The sequence below is a fragment of the Gossypium arboreum genome, chromosome 12 (genome assembly GCF_025698485.1).
Source record: "Gossypium arboreum isolate Shixiya-1 chromosome 12, ASM2569848v2, whole genome shotgun sequence".
Lineage (NCBI taxonomy): Eukaryota > Viridiplantae > Streptophyta > Magnoliopsida > Malvales > Malvaceae > Gossypium > Gossypium arboreum.
Genome location: NC_069081.1, coordinates 115138530 through 115161692, shown reverse-complemented (window position 1 = coordinate 115161692; position 23163 = coordinate 115138530). Strand labels below are relative to the sequence as shown.

At 31.5% G+C, this 23163-nt stretch overlaps 3 protein-coding genes and 1 long non-coding RNA gene across 4 annotated transcripts; 2 read left to right on the top strand and 2 right to left on the bottom strand.

Annotated features, from left to right (window-relative positions):
* The first annotated feature begins 7568 nt into the window (after window positions 1-7568).
* Window positions 7569-9469, top strand: LOC108476523 (probable sugar phosphate/phosphate translocator At1g12500). Its single transcript, XM_017778746.2, has one exon. It carries the CDS (start codon window positions 7981-7983, stop codon window positions 9055-9057), a length of 1077 nt encoding a protein of 358 aa, XP_017634235.1. The 5' UTR covers window positions 7569-7980; the 3' UTR covers window positions 9058-9469.
* A 1591-nt stretch (window positions 9470-11060) lies between these two features.
* Window positions 11061-12462, top strand: LOC128285267 (uncharacterized). Its single transcript, XR_008275732.1, has 2 exons — window positions 11061-11158; window positions 12090-12462. It is a non-coding gene; the product is annotated as an uncharacterized LOC128285267 (long non-coding RNA).
* LOC108478978 (blue copper protein 1a-like) lies at window positions 11866-12770 on the bottom strand. Its single transcript, XM_017781424.2, has 2 exons — window positions 12441-12770; window positions 11866-12341 (listed from the first exon to the last, which is right to left on the bottom strand). Exons 1-2 carry the CDS (start codon window positions 12604-12606, stop codon window positions 12007-12009), a joined length of 501 nt encoding a protein of 166 aa, XP_017636913.1. The 5' UTR covers window positions 12607-12770; the 3' UTR covers window positions 11866-12006.
* Window positions 12771-17628: 4858 nt separating this feature from the next.
* LOC108477271 (protein TPX2) lies at window positions 17629-22712 on the bottom strand. Its single transcript, XM_017779773.2, has 18 exons — window positions 21919-22712; window positions 21576-21728; window positions 21160-21246; window positions 20878-21025; window positions 20568-20676; window positions 20093-20143; window positions 19901-19998; window positions 19735-19810; window positions 19584-19646; window positions 19358-19444; window positions 19226-19284; window positions 18942-19020; window positions 18756-18821; window positions 18604-18666; window positions 18360-18446; window positions 18229-18273; window positions 18080-18155; window positions 17629-17965 (listed from the first exon to the last, which is right to left on the bottom strand). Exons 1-17 carry the CDS (start codon window positions 22094-22096, stop codon window positions 18111-18113), a joined length of 1494 nt encoding a protein of 497 aa, XP_017635262.1. The 5' UTR covers window positions 22097-22712; the 3' UTR covers window positions 17629-17965; window positions 18080-18110.
* Window positions 22713-23163: the final 451 nt, after the last annotated feature.

Here is a 23163-nt window from a genome sequence, read left to right as displayed (position 1 = left end):
TATTCGGTATTTGGGAGTTCTGAGAGATTGCGTTCTAACTTACTGAGCATCAATTTTTCACAAGGCTCGGATGACCGAATACCCTTCTCTTGAACCTCATTACATGAATTGTAAAATCGAGGACCAACTTAATTCCGAAGGTCTGAAATGTTGGACCCTAACTTACTGGGTATGGCATTCTTTCCTTCGATGTAACACCCCCTACCCGTATCTGTCGCCGGAATAGAGTACAAGGCATTACCGAGGAGTATAAAAACACTTACAGATAATTTAAATATATTTTTATAACAACTTGTCTCGATTTCATACTATTTCATATTTAAGCTTTACTCACCAAAGTATTTGAAATATCATCTTTATGCAAATAGCACACATGAGGTACATAATTCCATAATTAAGAATGAACACATTTATCAAACATATTCCACATTCATATATCAATGTCTCACATTTCCATATATCAATAACCGTCATTTTTCTTGTTTTTCAGATAATTATGTGTAATCATTGATAAGCATTCAATTCACTGTTTCTTCCTGTCAATCACAATTTCAAATGACAAATTCGTGTGAATGAGCTCAACCTCATTAAGTGTTTAAATTCTGTCACTTTGATTCACATACTCATAATTTACTAACATATCCTGTCAAACACAATCTATGAATGACAAAATCACATAATTGAGCTCAATATTAATAATAATAATAATGATAACATTACTTACATTTCTTTTTTCACATGTTACATTTACGACTTACCAACTTGTCCATTCAAGGAACAGCTTACGGATTTGAGTACATCGTGATCTGAAGCCCGAAGTCTAACTGAAGCACATAAGTGCTAAACGGAAGTCTAAGGCTAATCAAGCACACAAGTGCTAAACGGAAGCCTGGCTAATCAAGCTCACCAGTGAACTGAAACCCCAAAAGGGTTAATCAAACTCATATGAGTTAACGAAGCTCGTAAGAGCTAAACAGAAAGCAAACATGAGAATTGCAACAAATGCTGAATCTCGGCTTACTTGGGTAATTTACCGTCAATTCATCTTTTCATTGAAAGATTGTACTTATTTCTGCGTTCGTTCCTCCAAATTCTCGGTTCAATTTCATAACTTTTGTACATAATTTACTTATTTTCAACAATTAACATACATAAATATTAATCACCATTCATAAAATAATATTGAAATTTAATAATATTAACAAATAGTCACTAAATTTAGTTATATAAACTCACAAGTTCGATTTTTGTATTATAACGATAATCATAATTTCATAATAAATATTCCAAATAAAACATTATATCGTTTCTAATTCAACACTTATCGATTATAATCGGGCATGTGATCAATTTATACACGAGTCATTCATATATTTTTGTATATTTTCCTCCTCCTCCTCTCCATCCACATCCTTAGTATAAACAACACACTTGTAGGTAACATTATCCATAATTTTCACTATCTACTTATGTGAATATTCAAGCTGTCCATCTGTGTCATAGTCACTAAATTATTTTTATCTTGAGCTAAAGAACTCAAAATTAAGATCCATAAATTTTCCCAGAAACTAGACTCATATTTCTTCTTACCATAAAAACTTCATAATTTTTAGTTGGGCCAATTAATACAGTTTATTCATTGAAGTCTCCCCTGTTCTGTTGTCTGCCAGTTCCGACCCTTCTTCACTAAAAATTAATTATCTCATCGTACAGGATTCGAATGATATTTCCGTTTATTTCTCTTGAAAATAGACTCGTTCAGGATTCTAAACATATAAATTTAAGCCCCTAATTATGTTTATCCAATTTTTTATGATTTTACAAAGTCAGAACAGGGGAACCCGAAATCATTCTGACCTTGTCTCACAAAATTTATCATATCTCATGATTTACAATTTCATTGCTTACATTATTTCTTCTATAAAAAACTAGACTCAATAAGCTTTAATTTCATATTTTATTCATCCTCTAATTCCATTTATAAAATTTTTGGTGATTTTTCAAAGTTAGACTACTGCTGCTGTCCAAAACAGTTTTAGTGCAAAATGTTGATTTCCATTTTGCCCCAAATTTCACAATTCATACAATTCAGTCCTTGCTTAATTAACCCATCAATTAAGATGATTTTCTCAATTAATACTTTTCATAAACATTATAAGTTGTTTCATAACTATTGAAATTTAGAATTTCCACATAAAACTCTAACTTCAAACTCTTTTACAATTAGGTCCCAAACATTCACTTTCTATTCAATTCTTACAATAAAATCAACATATAAACAATTTAAAACTCTAATTCCATGCCAAATCATCATATACTTCCAGAAAATATGTATATAAACTTTCAATTTCTTTCATAGAATCAAAAACTAATGAATTCAACAAGTGGACCTAGTTGTAAAAGTCACAAAAACACAAAATTTCAAGAAATAATCAATAATTGAACTTACTTGGAGTAAAAATATGAAAAACTAGCTTAATAGAACTCCTCCATGGCGTTTTTCTGATGAGAATGCAGAAAAATAAAGAGAAATCTAGATAATTCCACTTTAGTCCTAGCTTTATTAAGTAAATTTTGTAATTTTCCAATTTTGCCCTTAATTTTCCTTATTTTCTTGCTGATTTAATGCCCTTGCGGTCCAGCCCAAATAGACCTTGGGTCTATTTTCCTTTTAAACCCTCTTTCTTTTATCAATTAAGCTATTTAATCATTTCCCACAATTTTGCGTTTGATACAATTTAGTCCTTTTTGTTCAATTAACTATCAGAACTTTAAAATTTCTTGACAAAACTTTAATACTAACATATTAACACTCCATAAATATTTATAAAAATATTTATGGCTCGATTTAAAATTCCCGAGGTCTCGATACCTCGTTTTCGATTTTAATTATTTTAATATTTATTTTTAGTACACTATTCACTATATCAAAATTTTTCCTAACTTCACATTTAATTTATACTCACTAAATTAATAATATTTCCTACTCATTTATCGGATTTAGTAATCTCGAATCACTGTTCCGACACCACTGAAAATTAGGCTGTTACATTCGAAATGAGTAGGTCTTTACATTTTATTCGAGTAATCCCGATTTTCTTTCAAATAAAAGGATCGTACTCTAAAAATCTTTTTAAATTTCGACATCAAGACATCAACTAACCAAATAGGTACCAATTTCTGGGTGTTACGAGAGTGCTAATCTTTCCTCGTACGTAACCGACTTCCGAGCCCATTTTCTCAAACTTAGCAGACCAAAAAGAATTATTGTTTTAATAGGCCCAGATGTTTTATTAAAACGATTGATTTTAAGGTGACCCAATCTCACCTTGGAAAAGATTGGTGGCGACTCCATTTTTGTTTTTAAGTCGACTCCCGTTTTTCAAATTTAAAATGGTTTCGACAATTATAGTATCAATTTGGCTAACACTATTAGGGGATAAAATTTTTCAACAACTTATTTAATTGATTTTGATGTTTTGAAATTAAAATTTTAAATATTGAAAAAAAGAAATTTAGAACTTTTGGCAATGGAGTAAACAGTACAATATAAAAAAATTAATATATTATTTTAGTTTTTTTTCACTTTAATCGTTAATATATTTTTAAAATTTTTAATCAATACTTGTTAAAAAATATTTTGAGGTGACTAAAATAAAAACAATTTAAAAGTTTAGGTTATCAAAATAAAAATGTAAATAAGATATAGTGTGCACATCCAATTGCTATAAAAATTTAACCATTGAATAACTAAATAAAAACACCCTAAAAATTAATTGATGAAATTGGAAGAATTTCCTTTTAACCTACGTAATCTACCCAAAAATAAATACGTTTGTTTGATGAATTTTATAAAATAAAATCGAAAGATTCTTTCGGCTAAAGCATGAGTCTAACCATCCATTAACCCCTTTATTTATTTTATTAAATTTAGTAATAAAATTATCAATTTCATCAATGTTGCTTTACACTTGGATTATTTTAATGAAGTTTTAAGGATTTGTATATAATTATCACATTTTTAAGATAAGATTTGATCGTGTACTTATCATAATTATCTGTGCCCTTCGTTTCCTAAGTAGACGGTTAAATAATATATATATATATATATATATATTATAATGTATAATGTAATTTAATTCTTGAATTTTACAATTATTTATCTAAATATTTTATTTTATTTTATTTTTCAATGAATTATCAATGATTAATTTAAATAAAAATTCTAATTTTAATATGAATTATTAATTTGGAAAAAACTTATAGTTTTAATGTGAAAAAATTCTAAATTCAAGGATTTTAATATAAATCAATTATCAATTTGAGAACTAAAAATTATTTTAAACCCGTAATTAATATTACAAGTTAAAAAGTATCGATTGTACAAATTTTTGAAAATTACATTATTTGAATGAATTTAAAAGTTATTTAAGTAGTGATTGGGTATTAATTCAATTGACATAGATATTATTGTTAATAGAAGAGGCATATATTCGAATACGTTAAAATGTTTGTATAAAAAATAAATATCATCAAAATCTATAATAAAATTAAAGAGAAAAGAAAAGTTATTTAAGTATAAATTTAAAAATATATAAAAGAATCCCTTAAGTAACTGGTGAAGCAAAAAATCACACGTGTAGCATCTGATTCATGTGATAGACATTTTGGTCATGTAAAAGTATAAGAAAGAAAGGTAAAAATAATATTAAATACGAAAACGGACGCCGATGTTTAAAAAATAAAATCGTTTGTTTCACAAATTTTATGTATAAAATCGAAAGATTCTTTCGCCTAAACATGAGTCTATCCATTCGTCAACTCTTTTATTTATTTTAAAGGATAAATATTAAAATTATATATAAATTTTAATTTAATGCATAATATTTATATATAAATTTTAGTTTCTATATTTTTATATATAAATTTATAATTTAATTTAATTTTCATAAATTATTAATAATATTATTAGATTAATGTTATTTTATGTAGATATATTATATATAAAACAATTATATTAAATATAATATGAAAATAAATGTATATATTTTAATATGGACAATTGAATCAAAATTAAAGTTTTATGTGTATAATTGCACAAAAGCAAAGTCCATGTATCAAATTACACATTAAACTAAAGTTCATATATAAATTTGATATTTATCCCTTTATTTTATTAAATACAATAATAAAATTATAAAATTTGTTGCTACCTTAAGTTCCTAGATTGCTTAAAATGAAAATTGCAATGGAAGTGTTAGATTGTAATGGTCACTACGCTTGGCACTATCAACATTGTGTAAACAAAAATTTAAAGAACACCAAGGTTTGTTTATGTAATCCGGTTTCCTTACGTCTACGGAGCCTAACTTGGTGAGTAATTCACACATTATCACTATTCAAGTATAGAGATATCATATTTGTACTTAAAAGACTAAAATACTCACCTCCAAATCCTCTCCTTGAGAACTTAGGCGATAAATATTCAACAATGTTTACAATTCAATTTACACTCTCTCACACAAAAAAAAAAATCCTTAATGAACAGATTCGGATGCACTCAATAAACTCTCATACATAACCTAGATTGGTCTCTAATGACGAACCATAATATCTTCAATAAAACATCACATCCAAAGATTTTTTTTTTAAATTATGGCCATTTTATTAAAGTAATCCAAAAATTTTTGATATCTACAAAAATGACCCAGGTTCAAAAACAATCACAAAAATAACCTGAAATGAATAGTAAAATTGGGTTTTGGCCTGTCAATGGCCGGCACTAACTCGTATTTTGCACCCATGATTGCCAAATGATTGTGTCAGGCTTTAAAAAATTAATTTTTTTAGTTTTGGCCTGTCAATGGTCGGAACCATGGTATTTTTTTTTAAATCATATCATATTGGTATACAAAATACGAGATAAAAAAATTTTTTTTGGGTGTTGGCCTGTCAATGGCCGGCACCCAGTCAACAAAAAAAAAAATCGAATTTTTTAGAGCAAAAAAATTTTTTTTTGCTCTCTAAAAATACGAGTTTTAAAAAAAAAATTTTTTGGGTGCTGGCCTGTCAATGGTCGGCACCCAGTACAACAAAAAAAAATTTCGAATTTTTTTCAAATTTTTTTTTTTGCTCTCTAAAAATACGAGTTTTAAAAAAATTTTTTAGTCTTTGGCTGTCAATGGCTCTGCACCCATCTACAAAAAAAAAAATTTCAAATTTTTTTCAAAAAATTTTTTTTTTTGCTCTCTAAAAATACGAGTTTTAAATTTTTTTTTTCATATTTTACCCCGGTATAATACGTTGCTGCTGGTGCTCTGTTTGAAATTCTTACTTTACCCGGTTAAAGTATGTTGAAACTCCAACAACTGTTTTATAATAATTGAGTATTATTATATATTTATAAACTCCAACAACTCGTATTTTTAGAGAGCAAAATTTTTTTTTTAAAAAAAATTCGAAATTTTTTTTTTGGTTGTACTGGGTGCCGGCCATTGACAGGCCAGCACCCAAAATTTTTTTTTTTAAAACTCATATTTTTAGAGAGCAAAAATTTTTTTTTTGAAAAAAATTCGAATTTTTTTTGTTGTACTGGGTGCCGGCCATTGACAGCACCCCAAATTTTTTTTTAAAACTCGTATTTTTAGAGAGCAAAAAAAATTTTTTTTTGCCCTAAAAAATTTGATTTTTTTTTTTTGGTTGACTGGGTGCCGGCCATTGACAGGCCAGCACCCAAAAAATTTTTTTTATCTCGTATTTTGTATACCAATATGATACGATTTAAAAAAAAATACCATGGTTCCGGCCATTGACAGGCCAAAACTAAAAAAATTAATTTTTTAAAGCCTGACACAATTATTTGACAATCATGGGTGCAAAATACGAGTTAGTGCCGGCCATTGACAGGCCAAAACTCAATTTTACTGTTCATTTCAGGTTATTTTTGTGATTGTTTTTGAACCTGGATTATTTTTGTAGATATCAAAATTTTTTGGATTACTTTAGTAAAATGGCCTTAAATTACCAAATTAAATAAGACAAATATTTAAACGACTCTCAACTCATTTTACTTCAACAAAATATACTTAATTGTTCATCGTTAAATGTATAAAAAAAACCTCTTAAATTACTATTGAAGAAAAAAATACACGTGTAAGTATGATTATATTTTGCATTCTCTACTTAAAAATAAATAAATTAATTCATGTGAGTTATTAAAAGGTAAATATATCATTTCTATTAATTTTTATTAATTTGTATTATTAAAATTGGTATAACTGAAAAAATGATCAAATAATTACACATTACATGTCATATACTTCATATTAATATACATGGAATAAATTTTAATAATAAAAATTGATGAAAAATTCGATAAAATCATCAGTTTGTTCTTTAATATAATATATATACCTATTTTTTAAATAAAATGAGTAAAATATAATCACTACTAATATAAAAAATCCATGATACTTTTATCTATTTTGGTCATTTTATCATAAAAGACACCCGGTGATAAAGTAAAAGAAAGGAAGGTAAAAAGAATAACAGTAGTAGTTAAAATGTTAAATAGTACTAGTAATAACTGGAGTAAAAAAAAGAAAGAAGAAAATTTGGTCAGAGTCGAGATTCAGACCAGCGTGTTGCTTGCTGGCGAATCCACTACCGACAGTCCCACCAACACTAAAACTCCCTTTCACTAGGAAATTGAATCGGACAATACCACTGTTTTATTTTATTCACCCTTTTTCTTCTAATCCAACGCTTCCCATTACTCCATTTTCTCAAATCTAAATCTCCACCTTCAGATTAGATCACTCTTACTGCACGTATCCTCTTCTCTTTCCTCTTTCAGATCTAGCCAACCACACAAAAACAAGCCCAAAAGTTCCTCTCTCTGCTTCTCGTTCTCTGCAATTTCAAAAGAATCAAAATTTTTGGGCTTGAAAGTTAATCTTTACTGTCATCCAAAACAGCCAAATGGTGGAAGCGCAGACATGGACCACAAGAAGAATGAGCAATCCAAGGTTGGACTCAACGGCTACCGCCGACCACGAAGTTTTGGATATTCCAGTCACTCCAACGGCTGATGTCAGGAACAGCATCTACAACGTTGGATCCCATCTCTCTCCTAACCTTTTAACGGCGCTGATCATTGCTTCATGGTTCATGTCCAATATCGGAGTCCTCATACTTAACAAGTATCTCTTAAGCTTCTATGGCTACCGTTATCCGATCTTCCTCACCATGCTTCACATGATCTCCTGTGCTTGTTACAGTTACGCTGCCATAAACTTTCTGGAAATAGTTCCAAGGCAACACATTTTATCGAGGAAGCAGTTCCTCAAGATCTTTGCTTTGAGTGTCATTTTTTGTTTCTCCGTCGTGTGTGGGAACACTTCTTTGAGGTACATTCCGGTATCGTTTAACCAAGCTATTGGTGCTACGACACCTTTCTTTACCGCCATTTTCGCTTTCTTAATCACTTGCAAGAAGGAATCCGGTGAGGTCTATTTCGCGCTTTTGCCTGTGGTATTTGGAATTGTTTTGGCTAGTAACAGTGAGCCCTTGTTTAACCTCTTTGGCTTCTTGGTTTGCATCGGTTCCACTGCTGGCCGTGCTTTGAAATCTGTCGTTCAAGGAATCTTATTAACCAGTGAAGCTGAAAAGTTACATTCCATGAACTTATTGTTGTACATGGCACCTATGGCAGCCATGATTTTGTTACCATTCACTCTATACATCGAAGGGAACGTTGCGAGAATCACATTAGAGAAAGCTAGGAGTGATTCTTTCATTGTTTTCTTGTTGCTTGGGAATGCTACGGTGGCCTATTTGGTGAACTTGGCAAATTTCTTGGTCACCAAACATACAAGTGCACTTACATTGCAGGTGCTGGGCAATGCCAAAGCTGCTTTAGCAGCATTCGTGTCGGTTATGATCTTCAGGAATCCGGTGACCGTGATGGGGATGACTGGATTCGCTGTTACAGTAATGGGAGTGGTGCTTTACAGTGAGGCAAAGAAGAGATCAAAGTTACAACTCACAACGCATTGATAAGATTAAAAGGAAAAAAGAAAGATAAGATGGGATGGGATTCATTTTGATTGTCACAATTTTTTTTTCCTCTTTTTTATTATTCACTACAATTCCTTGCTTTTAATTTTTGTTAAACTTTTGATTAGATTTAATGGAGGGAAATAACCAAAGAAGAGAATTTGGATAAGAAAGAAAACTGTGATTGAATTGTATAGGAACGATTGAGGGGAAAAGGGTTAGATGCTCTTTGTTTTCATTTTATTTTCCCTTTTTTGTTTTTGGGGTGGTTTAAGAGAATAAAATTCTCTCCTTCACTTTTCCCCTGTTTGTAATTTTATATAATATGCTTCTGCTGCATTAATATGGAGTGCTGCCGATAAAGACTCAAATTCAGATATTCGTTTATTATGTTTTATGGCTGAGAAACAAAGTTTTCCCACTACAATATGTTGGGTATATCTTGCTGTTGCATTATTCACTTCATTTTTCTTTTCATTAAATTTGTTGATGCTGCCTATGAGAACTTGGTTCAGTTAGCAAATGTTGAGGACTTGGGTTTCGAGTACCTAGATTCGAAATTTGTCTCTTAAGTCTTGTTTTGTATGAAAGTTTTATTTCAGTTAGTCCCAATTAGTTAGCTTTAGTTTGGGTTATATCAATTCTTAGCTCTGTATATTGTAATAGTTTGACAGGACTTGATGGTTACTCGGATGGTCTATTTGTATGCATGATTAACGTTCTTTTCTTTTTCAGGGTGCATTTTCATGTGTCAAATAGAATTGTGGTCTAAAATTTAAGGATTTTAGGTTTTAAAATTGATGGACAATGAATCAACCTTTAGGACTATTTCTTGATAACGTTTGAGGTCATTGACACCATTCATTTACTTTAAATGCTAGGTACTTGGAATAGTCCTAGATAGGCGTTTTCATTGTCTAACATGCTGTATGTTAACTTTGATTGTAAAGCCTTTTTCTTTTCCCTGAGTGATCGAGCTTTCACTTTAGCCAACGTTTTAAAATGTCAAATCAATGTGATTTCATTTAGTCTTATCGTGAAATTCCATGAAACAGGTGTCTGTTATCAACTTCAGCTTCAAAATGATCAAATATTTCAGCACCCTGACCTGTTTAACTTGGTATGCATGTGTCTAGCAGTTTAAGCTTGGTGTGGCTTGATTGTGACGGTTTCCAATCAGCAACTTGCACCGAGGGACATAGGGTTGTTCAAAGTTGTGGTGGTGGTTAGAATTTTACCCTCGGAGTGACTTTAGCTTTAATTTTTGTTTGTGTTAGTTAAAAGCAAGACTTGGAATTTGGAGTCGTATTAACACATGGCTTGTCTCAGTCGATTTTGGATGTCAGTTAAGGCAATTCAGGCAAACGTGGCCTGCTCCTGTTTGTTTTAATTACTTAGCCTTCCTTGCAATCAATATAAGAAGTTTAATATAAGAAATTTAACCAACATTTTCAGATTTGATCCCTAGATTAAGTAGCAAAATTATTAATTTATTCGATCTAATTATTTTAGAGAAAATATGTTCAATTACGAATTTAATCGATTTTTTAACTCAGTTTCATCTATTCATACTAGTTGCAATTCAATCAATCTAAATCTTTCAAACCAATCCATGTAGCCGATGCTTGTTTGGAAAAACATTGGATCTAACCTATGGTTCCACTTTCATCTTTCATTAAATGTTTTAGATCAATTTCCATTTGCAGAAGAAGTCTGACAGCACCGCAAATTGTACCATATTATTATTTGTTTGTCTGGTGTTGTAAGGGTGATCACGTTTACGTCTTTACTTACTGGTTGTAGGATCCCTGTTTACAACAACACATTCTAAAAAAAGGAGGTTTGAACTACAAAAATAAACCCAATCTTGGATGAAACAGTGACAGTATGGGGGCTCCCTTTACCATACAGCAACGAAGCATGTGAGTGTGATCTGAAGGATGACAGTCACGTCCCAATTACTGAATGATGTTATAATGACGTTAGAGAATGAACTTTAAACCAGAATAAAAAAATGTCCAACTTTTTTTATTGTTGGAGGAGAGTGTGGGAAATGGAGATGGTTCAGGAAATTGGATGAATAAAGCCCTCTCCTCACGCGGTTGGTTCTAAACTCTTTCTCAAATTTAGCTGTTATTCAATACCTTTCTCTTTTGTCTATCACCTTAGTATTTGAGCCCATTGTGTTTTGGGTAAGTTGTTAAGTTGTTATACTGTTGTTTTTTTAAGTGTAAACTAATTATCCTAACTATTATTAAAATTCTTTTGATTATCAAAAGATATAAAGTTATCATTTAACTATTTAATTTTATCTTTAGTTACCCGTTGACTAACCGTGATAGCTTTTAAAATAGGGATAATAACAATTTTATCCTTTTAACATTTGTCTATTGAGTTAATTTAGTCTTGATACATTGTGTAATTTAGTCATTTTTGCAGTTTTTTTTTTTTTAATGTTGAGAGTTAAAATATTTTAGAATCAAAACTAAATTAATTGGTGATCAATTAATAATTGAAATATGATTACCGACGTTAAATCATATTAAATCGTTACGTTAGACAAAAAAAGTGATTCCATCATGTTAGACAAAAAATAATTACCAAATCATATATCATATTAAATTTAACGTTGATCATGAAATTTAACGTGATTCGGTAAATTATCCTTTAGTGTTAGTGCTCAATTAATCAAGTGTTTTAATTTCTTGATCATGAAATTTAACATGATTGGTGCAATTCCATCAACGGATAAATTGGTATTCCACCATTATTAATTTTTCCCTTGAAGATGGAAATTAGGAGTTGGGATTTGGTAAGTACTGTCATAAGCCTTAAAGAAACGATCACAAATCAATTCTCTTAAAGAAAAAACAAAGTAGGGAATTTAAAAACACGAATACTCAACAACAGTTTAACCTAGGAATATGAAGGTAGAAGACCATTGAACCCTCAAACAAAGACCAACCCAATGAAGCTAACCATGACAGCAATCCATCCATAAAAGCTAAACGCCACATTTGGTGTTGCAGCAGATGGTGACGTTGGTGAACCGGGAGCGGTAGCCGGAGATCCCACTTGAGCAAGCACAGTTATGTTAAGCTTCATGTTCCGGGCTGCACAGTGGCCGGGTACACCACAGATGTACCATTTTCTTCCTGGAGTAGAAAGTGTGATCACATCGTTGCCAGTGGAGCGAACAGTGTTGTTACTTGATGCTTGACATTGTTGGAACTCAATTCCACTAACACCAATCACATTGTGAACTCCTGCTCTGTAATTGAACACTGCATGAAGAATTGTAATTGTTTAGATGTTTTCATCACTTTAAATGTATATATATGTATGATTTTTAGATTATAGATAGAGAGAGAAGGTTGGTTTACCAAGCTTATCTCCCACATGAAATTCCTTTCCAGCTGCCCAACTTTGGTAATCAAAGTCAAGACTCCATCCTTTCTCATCACCAACAGTAAACTCGGTGGCCAAACATGAAGGAACTGCAAAGAAAGCAACAATAGCTATGATGAAGAAGATGTTGGAAGAGGCCATTGTGGAGTAAGCACCTGTTCTTTAGTTTTCTTGATGGTGTGTTTTTTATATGGTCGCATTGAAGGGTTTCATAGGCAGACTATTTATAAGGTTTCTGATGCACATATGGTTAATTTCGGTATATGTGAATTCGGCTAAGATCGGCACAGCCAAATGGCATGGAAGAGGGTACAAAAAACTTCAAGAATCAAGCAGGTTTAGAATATTTAATTTTTTTAGAACTGTTCCTGCAGTGGACTATTTCAAAATGGTTAACTGTAATTTCATGGTTTTCATTTGACACATTGCGAAAATGGCCTGCCATGTGTGTGAATATTAAACAAAGAGAAATTTGACTGGGTTGCAAATAAGAAAACTGAAGTTTACAATATGGTTTCTCATTCCTTATGCATATTTCAATTCTGAAAATTGTGAAACCCCTTTTTACATGCTGTAATTTGATATTGATAGTCTTATTTCCATTGCTCTGCCTTCCACCCTAGAAAAAGTTCAGATGAAGGGAGGAATGCATGTAGTGCTTATGGAACACCCATCAAATGAAATTGTTGGTAAGATTCAAACTGTGATGGTTGAAATGTGCTAATGAATATATAAACTGCTGAACCCAAACCATGTTAATGCCTTCCAATTTTCAGTCCACAGTGTTAATATATTACATGTGTCATTAAGTTAAAAATATTATGTCTACGTTTAAAACTCAATATATTAATATTCATATCATATCATATCAAAATTATCAGATCATAGGGTTCGATACGGTGGGTAGTAGTCACTTTTTTAGAAATTTAGTAAGTTAGAAAGTGGTTCTAATGTTTGGCAAGTCAAATTTTATTTACTTTCCTTTGTAGAGGCCCAATTTGGCCTGGACCCAGAAAATAATCAAACAAAAATCAAAAATAAATGAAAAGTTCAATTTTTTTTACAATCTAAAATTGCAACCCAAAAAGCCCAAATCAGACCCCGACCCAAATAGCTAAACCCAGCTAAATTTAAACCCCAAGCCCAAATTAACCCTAATAGCCCGAATCAAAGGTGAAACAAAAAAAAACCCTAAATCAAGTGCTGCCGCCTCTAACCTCTGTCCCATCCCCCATGCCAGTCGGCCACCTACTCCACAGTCCTAGTCAGTGCCTCCACTTGCGCCTGCAAAATAAATGCAGAAGAGACAGATAATATAAAAAAAGAGAGAAGAGAAAAGGCATGTAAGTGGCTTTAAAAAGCCAAGCAAAAATTGATTTAGGGATTCGGCAAATTTTTTCTTTGCAAACACAAAACATTCGACAACTTTTCAATACAAAAATAGATTTAAACATAAACAAAAGCAGTAATCTCAGTAACATCTAAAGCACGAGAATATCACAAAATCAGGCAACCAAAATACCAAAATCACAATCGAAGGACTAAGGTGATTTTAGTTTTTATTTTTATCCTATTTTCAAATTTATTTCCTCGCATATATACATATATTATAAACCTAAAAAAAATACAAAAAATAGAGAAAAAGTACCTTTTGATTTTACACATCACAAGGCGTGCATGGCCGTGACAACACCTCATGACGGATGGCGTCAATCCGATGACCGGACCCATGATCGGCGCAGGAGCCCCAGCAAAGAAAAAGAATAAGGCCTTCTTGAGTTTTTTTATTTTCAGCAAAAATGAACCTTCTTTTGTTAAATTTGATTTATATAGAAGGATAAAACGACGTAGTTTCGATGGGGTTTTGGAGACCACAAAATGGCGCTGTTTGGCCCTCAACCCTCGCAGGCGACCCGACCCACTAGGAGGATCCGCGTGTTTTTATTTTTAGGGTTAATTGCGCTGTAGGTCCTTTCGCTTTTTTATAGTTTTGTAATTGAGTCTTTCGTTATTTCTAAATTTACCCTAGAATTTTATTTCGATTTCAATTTCGTCCTACGTGAAGTGATGCGTTTTGGAGGGGGGATATTTTCCCCTTTAGCCCCTCCTTATTATTCACTCTTTCAATATGGTCCATTTTCGTCATTATTTGTTTCAAATTCGCCCCAAACTTTCTGTTTCAAATTCAATTTAATCCTTTTTTTAATTGTTTAGCTATTTTACTGTTAAATTAGTTAATTTTATTATTTTGCTATTATTTATATTATTATTATTTTTCATGTATATATTATTATTTATATTATTGTTATTATTACTATTATTAAATATTCTTATTATTACTATTATTTTATTCCTTTTATTATTACTTATTATCAATATATTATTATTATTATTATTAATATTATTATTATTATTATTATTATTATTATTATTATTATTATTATTATTATTATTATTATCATTATTATTATTATTATTATGATTCTTTTTTTTGTTAATATTACTATTATAATTATATTTTATTTTTGTGTTTATTTATTTATTCATTTTATTATTAATTCATTAATTTATTATTACTAACATATTGTTATTATTTTTATTACTGTATTATTATTATTATTATTATTTGTTGCTCTATTTTTTATTACTATTATTATTACTATATTTATCATTATTATTATTATTATTATTATTATTATTATTATTATTATTACTATATTTACTATTCGTGTATTGTTATTTCTTATTTTTCATATTATTGCTGTTATTAGTATATATTGTTATTATTATTTCCTATTATCATTATTATTACTAATGTCACTATTATCATTTTTTTATTACTGTTATTATTATTTTATTATTACTTACTATCTAACATATTGTTATTCCTTTTTATTACCATCTTATTACATTACTATTTTTCAAATTGTTGTTACTATTATTATTTTTATTATTTGACACTAAATTTTCTTTCTTACTATCATTGTATTATTAATATACTTTTTTCATCTTATTTATTTTCTCATTACTTAATTATTTATATTTCTTATTCATTCATATTTTCGCTATTATTATGCTTTAGGCATTATGTCTATATTAATATTTAGGTACTAATATCGTATTTTACTATCGTTATATTTTTCTTATCATTATCATCACTATTACTCTCTTATTAAATAGACTCTCATAATCTTCATTATTTTACGATTAGTTTTTTTTTTCAAACATTTAGCTTATTTATTATTTCCCTTTCTTATTATTCGCTTTGATGCATTTATTTTGTCTTTGTTTTTATCGTTATCATTCACATTCGTGTTTATGTTTATTTTGTTATGGTTATCAATTTTTATTTGTTATGCATTCTTTATTATCTCGTTTCATCACGAATTTAGGTTTTATCCAACCCAATATTAATTCTTCCATAAAGGCAATATTTCGTATTTGGAAATTCGAGAAAATCGTGCCCTAATTTACTGGGTTTCGATTTTTCTCATTTAATCTAAATAACGAAATATTCTTTTAAAAATCGCAATACGAGTTTTAAAAAATGCTTATTCTCGGAGATACGAGATGTGGTGCCCTAACTTACCGGGTATGACATTTTGTTACCTTGAAATAAGATTTTTCACAAGTAAAGGCAATATTCGGTGTTTGGAAATTCGAGGAAACGTGCCCTAACTTACTGGATTTTGATTTTCCTCGTTCACCCTAACTAACCGAATATCCTTTTAAAAATAAGTTAAAATACATGGATTTTTAAGTAAAAGGCAAGCTCATTCTCAAAAGTTTGAGATGTCGTGTCCTAACTCACTGGATATGACATTTTGTTGCTTCGAGACGAGAAGGTCTTTAACGTTCGAATGTTTTTTTTTTAAAAAAGAGGGATCGTATTCCAAAGTTTTTCAAGTTTTCAATTTTCGACACTAAGACACTATTTAATCAACTAGGTACCAATTTTTGGGCGTTACGAGGGTACTAATCCTCCCTCGTACGTAAACGACTCCCGAACCCGTTTTTCTAAATTTTGCGGACCAAAATCGTTGTTTAAATAAATCAAATTATTTATTAAAAACAACTGTTTTTACGAGGTGACCCGGTCACACCTCATCAAAAAAAGATTGGTGGTGACTCCCGTTCTTTCATTTTCGTTTCCAAAGTCGATTCCCGTTTTTCAAAAAGATGGTTTCGACATCCTTAAAATCTAATTTTCCCTTAAGAATTACTTTTCTCATGACCATTGCAATGTGATTCATATGATAAAAGATGAAAAAGTTAATATTTTTCTATTACTAAACGGGTTCTTCGCAAGTAAATTCTTTTTTCTAATTTTATTTACTTTCCTAGTTAGAAATTTGATTTAGCACCGATATTTATATAAATACTTAGTTTTTTTTTTTTTTGTAGAATATGGGTAGACTTGTTCCGTATCGCTTATGGTTTTATATTATTATGATTTAATTATTTTAGTTTTTCTCAAAATAATATTTGAAATCAACTATTTTTTTTATATTTCTATAGGTTAGCCTTAACTAAAATAAAACATGATTTCGAGTTTTTTTTTAATTTTAAGTTTTATATATCCATGAATTTATATATGCCTTATTATATTTAAAAAACATAAGCAAGACAAACTTAAAAACAATTTTACTTCTAATTAAAATTAAAAATTTAAAAATAATTTAAAATTATCAATTAAATTTTATTATTAAATATTTAATCCAAATATTTGTTAAAAATAAAATTTATTTTAAAAATTAAATATATGACAATTATCTTTTATGTAATAAATGTATATCAAACATTATAAAATAACTTTTTCAACAATCACCTTTCATTTAAACCATGACATCAGAAAACACCAAACACTTTAAAGGTTTTATTTTTGGCCTTCTATCCAAATCTGTCCTTACGAGTACGCAAGCAAGCGTGTTCCAGCAAGAACAAAATAAGAAATAAAGTTTGCAAAACAGATTCCTTGAGTTTTAAGCAAGGGGCTCTCATGTCTGTGTTATTCATGTCGAACCCTTTTTTCGTGCATTCCTTTTGCAGACAATGTCTCCTAATGGTCTCGCCACTGCTATAACAAATACAAAGGCGAAGTGGCCCTTCAAAAATGCTTATGGTATAAAGCATGTGGACAAAGAATACAATGGAGAAAGTGACTTAAACAATGGCCATATCTGGGGCTGTACAGATATGTATAACATTTTCCTTGTATTATTATGCACTTGGTCAGTTGTGACCCAGAAGTATATGGAGCACGAAAGTACATCTAACAACCAGTTCCTTTAAATATAAACTTTCTAAAGTGGATATTCCACAGATTCCATATACCGCAACAAGAGAAAGAAAAACTATGTTGATGAGATCTATGCATTTGTCGAACTGTTGATCCGTCAAATTCTGAATCAACAGCAGCATATTAAGATGTCGTCATGATGAAAAACCATTATGGAGCCTGCCTTCACTTTCAGCAGATGCCCAAGCTCCTGCGTAATCTCTATGTAGAGTAATTTGTTCTCGAAAATCAACAATTAAGAAGGGAAGACGAAAGAGAGATTATTGTGTTAATGGTCCCAACGTAGAGATTATTGTGTTAATGGTCCCAACGTACCTTGTGCTCAATTGGTTACCAACTTCAGTGATTATTTCCCCCATAGAAGTGTTTTCTCTTTTGCCAAATATCTCATCTGTAAGAAAATGTCATTAGATGTACTACAAGATGGTGGGGAAGGAGGGAGAGACAGAAATTACAACACTTACCTCGTTTTCTGGTTGGAAAGAAGTCAATCTATTTTCTTTTGAGCCCTTATACCAAAGAAGAACTATATGAATACCACACTAAGAAAGATTGAAAATTTATAAGTGCTAAACAGAAAATACAGTTAACATACCAGGATAACCTTTGTAGATGTGAAGGTAGGGCGAGAGGACGTCATCTGAGATCCATTGCTTGGCTGTAGCTCAGCTGTAAGAGATAGCTGCAGGCAAAATAGGCAGAAATAGAGTATTTAGAAAAGAAAAAAAATATCATGCAATCAATAAAACCCTGAAAAGATCAAACATTTTAAATGTTAACTAGAAATATAAAAGGATGTATACCAATTAAGCATAACTAAAAATCATATTCAGGTGTACCTTACTAAAAAGTTCGATGGGTGGATTTTGTGGAACCCTCTTCTCTGTATGGAAATTAAATTCCTGTTTGGTAGACAAAGCACAATATCATCTCAAACAATTCAGCAAACAATCAGTGTGTATATGAAGAGGAAAGATATTCTATGCCATACCATTGGCACCGTGGTTTCCCTCTTGATATTTCGAAAAACGCCAATATCACCTTTACTGGAAAATATCTGCAGAGGGAATTATATATTCATTGATACCTAGCTCAAGCATTTAAACAAACAATACATTGATGTAATTTGTGAGCATTTAAACAAACAATACATTGATGTAATTTGTTCTTTCTTTACCTTCCTATTTAAAGGACGAGCTTTGAAGTTGTACTTTTTTTCACAGACATCCTGGCTAGTGGCATCCATGAAACTAGGTCTAAGGATGCAAAAAAAAAAGAAAAAAAAAGAAACCAGTGTCACTCCTTTAACAGATTCAATACGAACGTAAAACTAAGAAACACAAAGGGACCCACATACAAAAGAATTAGCACAAGAACAAATGTATGCTTGAATAGATACCTACATCGTATATTCTCCATAAAACTACAGTCTCTAGATAGTTAGATTTTAAAGCACTTTACCTTCTGGCTTCTCTAGTTTCATTGCCATTAGCAGAAATTGTACAAGGTTTCTCAAACCCCTGCAAGAGCAGAAATTTTCCAGATATGAAAAAGCCTAAGTTAAGATGACAAATAAAAATATCAACAACTAACCTTATCAACAGCATTTGTATGGGTTGAAGAGGAGGATACAGCTGATAAGAGATGCACTGCCCTTTTCTGTGTCTTCAGGTGAAATTCCTGAGGAGAAATAAGACAGCAACCTAAGCTACATATGGAGGACAAGCAACCTCGTTTTGGTAAAAAATTATTGCTTTTGATGCTTCTGCAAAATCCTATTAGTTCAGGAACAAGCAAGAAATTACTGTTCATCACTTACTTGAAACTCTGGCAACTTTGGAACACTCTTTTTTGGAAGAGGCAATGAAGGAGCCTCGAGAATCTGCAAGTTTTAAATATATATTTGAGATCATAAGCACAACAAAATCAGATTTGAAGGATGTCCCTTTTGTAAAATCATAAGTACCAACTTTTCTATTCAATGGGCGTGCTTTGAATCTATGCGTGACAGATGTAACATGCTCTTCTTCTGAATCATTCTTAGGCCTGAAATGAAGACAATATCGCACCAGTAGCTTGTTAATAATACCTATACTTTACACCTCAACATGTAAAGAAACAGTGACCTGAACTAACCGTATTCTTTGAGCCCTGTGTGCTGTTTCAAGCTCAGGTTCCCTTGGAATGGTAAGCCTCAGCTTGGTATTGATGGCATTTCTATCTTTAGTTCCATCCTGCATAACCACAATGAAAATCTCAGAATATTTTAGACGCAACACAGGTTAGGATCCAACTGCACTTCCAAAAACTAAACATAATTCAGTTTACCTTTTTAGGTGCCTTGTGGACCAAAGTGGTTTGCTGCTTCACCTCCGCAACCTGCCATGCAGAACAAAAGTTAGCCCAAACCAGAAGCTTATTCAATAAACATGTAAACTGAACCATACTAGTAATAGAAATTAATGATAAATTTCAAATACCAACATCAGAGATCTAGTGTGGGAAAAGTGAAGTTAGATGCCCACTAGAAGAACTGATCTATGCAACATCTAGTTTGCCACTATTCTCAGTTTTAATTGGTTTGTTACTTCATATTATGGAAAACAAAACCCGTAGGAGGACCTTATGATTACGTGCACTCATTTGAGTTGCCAACTTGCAAACATTAAAAGGCAAGGTTCTCATATAAAAACCACTTCATTATGATTTAAAACCAACACATTATACAAATAGCTGCCATGAGAAATCCTGCAAAGTATGAGCAACCATGGTGGGAGGAGGGGAATTTCACGAACTCATATACCTTATGCAAGAGACCTCCCTCTAGCTTTTGCCTCTTGGCAGCTTGACTTTCAACCACAGAAGAATTACCTAGGCTTCTATTACTGTTTAGAACCTGTAGCTTCTGAAATCTACAAAACAAAACCAAAATAGAATGACCTTAATTTAAGGATCTAATATTGCTAAATAGGATATAAACTCAACAATATTCAAACTGAAAGCAGCCATTTCCAAGAGGTAAGATACTCTCTCTTTGTGAAATACCGGATTGTGAGAATGAGACTATGATCAAATTAGAAAAGAAAAGTCTGTTTGGCATTTCCATGACTTGCCTGGACGTAGCAACTTGAGTGGGTCGATTTTGTTTGGCTAACTGGCTAGCAGTAGGTCTCATAAGAGTTGAGCTCCTAGGCACAGGTTTTACACTCTTGGATCTAGTTTTTAACTTATCACTGGGTAAGTGATTGTAAGTTGTCAACCCTGGGAAGTGAACGAAAAAACTGAAGTGAGCAAAAGTATAGGAAGTAATGTTAAAAACAATCTTAATACTTGAAAGAAGGCAAAAATGACAATAATAAAGCTTGAAAACTACTTCGAATAAGCGTCTTGGTCACCTGAAGTTAATTGGAATGGTTTATTCAGAGCATTTTGTAAAATTTTCTGTATATGGGCGGAGATCCCCCCCTTAGTTCCTTCATTTCCTGAAAAACAACAATATCAGTCCAGCACAGTTTTCAGATTTTCCAAAGAAAATCATCCTTTTTTTTCTTTTTAACATTTTTCTTGGTGATCTATCCTCCCTTTTAATCAAGGGTCTAACCAAGAACTCTAAAAACACTCAAACATAAATGTTTCATATAACTGCCTGCAGAAGCACAAGCTTGCCTCAGACTGCCTCTTCTTAACCGACTTCCACGGCTCTTTATTAATATAAGCTAAACTATATCATTCGGCCTTAAAATTTAAACAGAAAGCAAGTTCATAGAAATAAAAGCACCTCATACAAGATGCTAAATATGGTTAATTGTACCTTTGTTAATGGTACACACAGCTGAAAATCCCAACGCCATCATATTTTCCGGATCACTTCCATGTAATGTACTACTATCTTCATCACATTTAGGAGATGTAGTAACATTTTCCAGGAGACTTTCCTCTCTTTTAACTAACTTTGTCACAAAAGCTACAACCCAAAAGAAAGTAAAGAAATGATTATCATTGATATAATAACTCTATTTTTAAGAAAGAAATTTAAATATTTCTACGGCATATTTTCTTTAATCAAACAAGAAGGAAAGATAGTAATAATAACTGAAATAACAGTGAAAAATTCTTGCTTCAAGCAAACATTATTAAGCAAAAGAGAAACTGACGAGAAGGAGGATAACTTGGGGCCGACTCGAACCAAAGTTCAGCTTCTCTGGCCTCCACCGGGGACTCCTCGCGCGTGAAATCAAAGAATCTAGCCGCATCGAACTCGTAATAAAGATCGATCTCTCTCACGTCCAACACTGCCTCTATCTCCATCTCCATCTCCATCTCTTCTTCCATCTCTCTTTACTTGTTTTTCTCTCTCCAAAACTCAGTCCCTCTTCCTCACTCTACAATGCTGCTCTAACTTCACCTGAAACAACCAGAACTAAAGTCCGCCGCCATTTCCATGGAAAATTTGAAATTGATTTTCGCTTAGAAACCCTAGGAATCTTGGAAACGGCGAGTTTGAGTTGATAACAGCGATGACTACGGTTGAGCCAACTTAACTGTAGCATTCAAAGCGAAAAAAAAAATGTTTATTTCATCAAAAGGGGGAAAAATAAGAAAACGAAGAACAAAGGACAACATTCATAGCGTAAGGTACAAGCTAGCGGAGCCAGACTCTGGCCCTGCGTTTTTTTCCTTTTTTTTTTTTTTTTTTTCTATAGCGCCGAGGTATTGTAACGATCCAAATTTTGAAATTATGGGCTTCTGAAGATTAATATAACAACAAAAACATAAGGCTGCTTATTAGATTTTGACTAAAGTATCCCTAATGTTTTATGAAAATTTTGAGGGGGGAACGTTATGTTGAGCGATTGTGCGGAGAGGGTAAAAGAGTGAATTTGATTTGAATTTCTTTTTGTCTTTGAAGTGAGAAGCAGTACTATCGGGGTTCGAGCACAGCGGTTTCGAGTGGCGAGATCATGTCGAAGGGACTGAAATTTCGGCGCGGGTAGAATTTGCCACTGAGGTTTCAACATAATTGCGAGATTACCCCTAACGGTTTTATTCGTTTGTCAGGTGGGGAAGGGATGGGAAATGGACAGAGTGAGGGCCCCCTTTAGATAGGAATTCAAATCTGGAGGACTAAAGTTTAGAAGGGTAGAAAGGGTATTTAAAGATTCATGAGATAAGAGTCTAATACATTTATTAAATAATTATTTTCTAATTGTCAAGTCTAATATTATTGTCATAGAAGCTCGAGTTGTTAAGATGAAAATATTGGAAGATGTAGTCTATACTATTTTAATATTTTAGGTCTCGACTTTAAGATTTTGAATGTTAATTCATTAAATTGCTATTGGAATATTTTAAAATTTTTAATGTTCTAATAGTAGTATTTCAAAAGATAAATAATATTT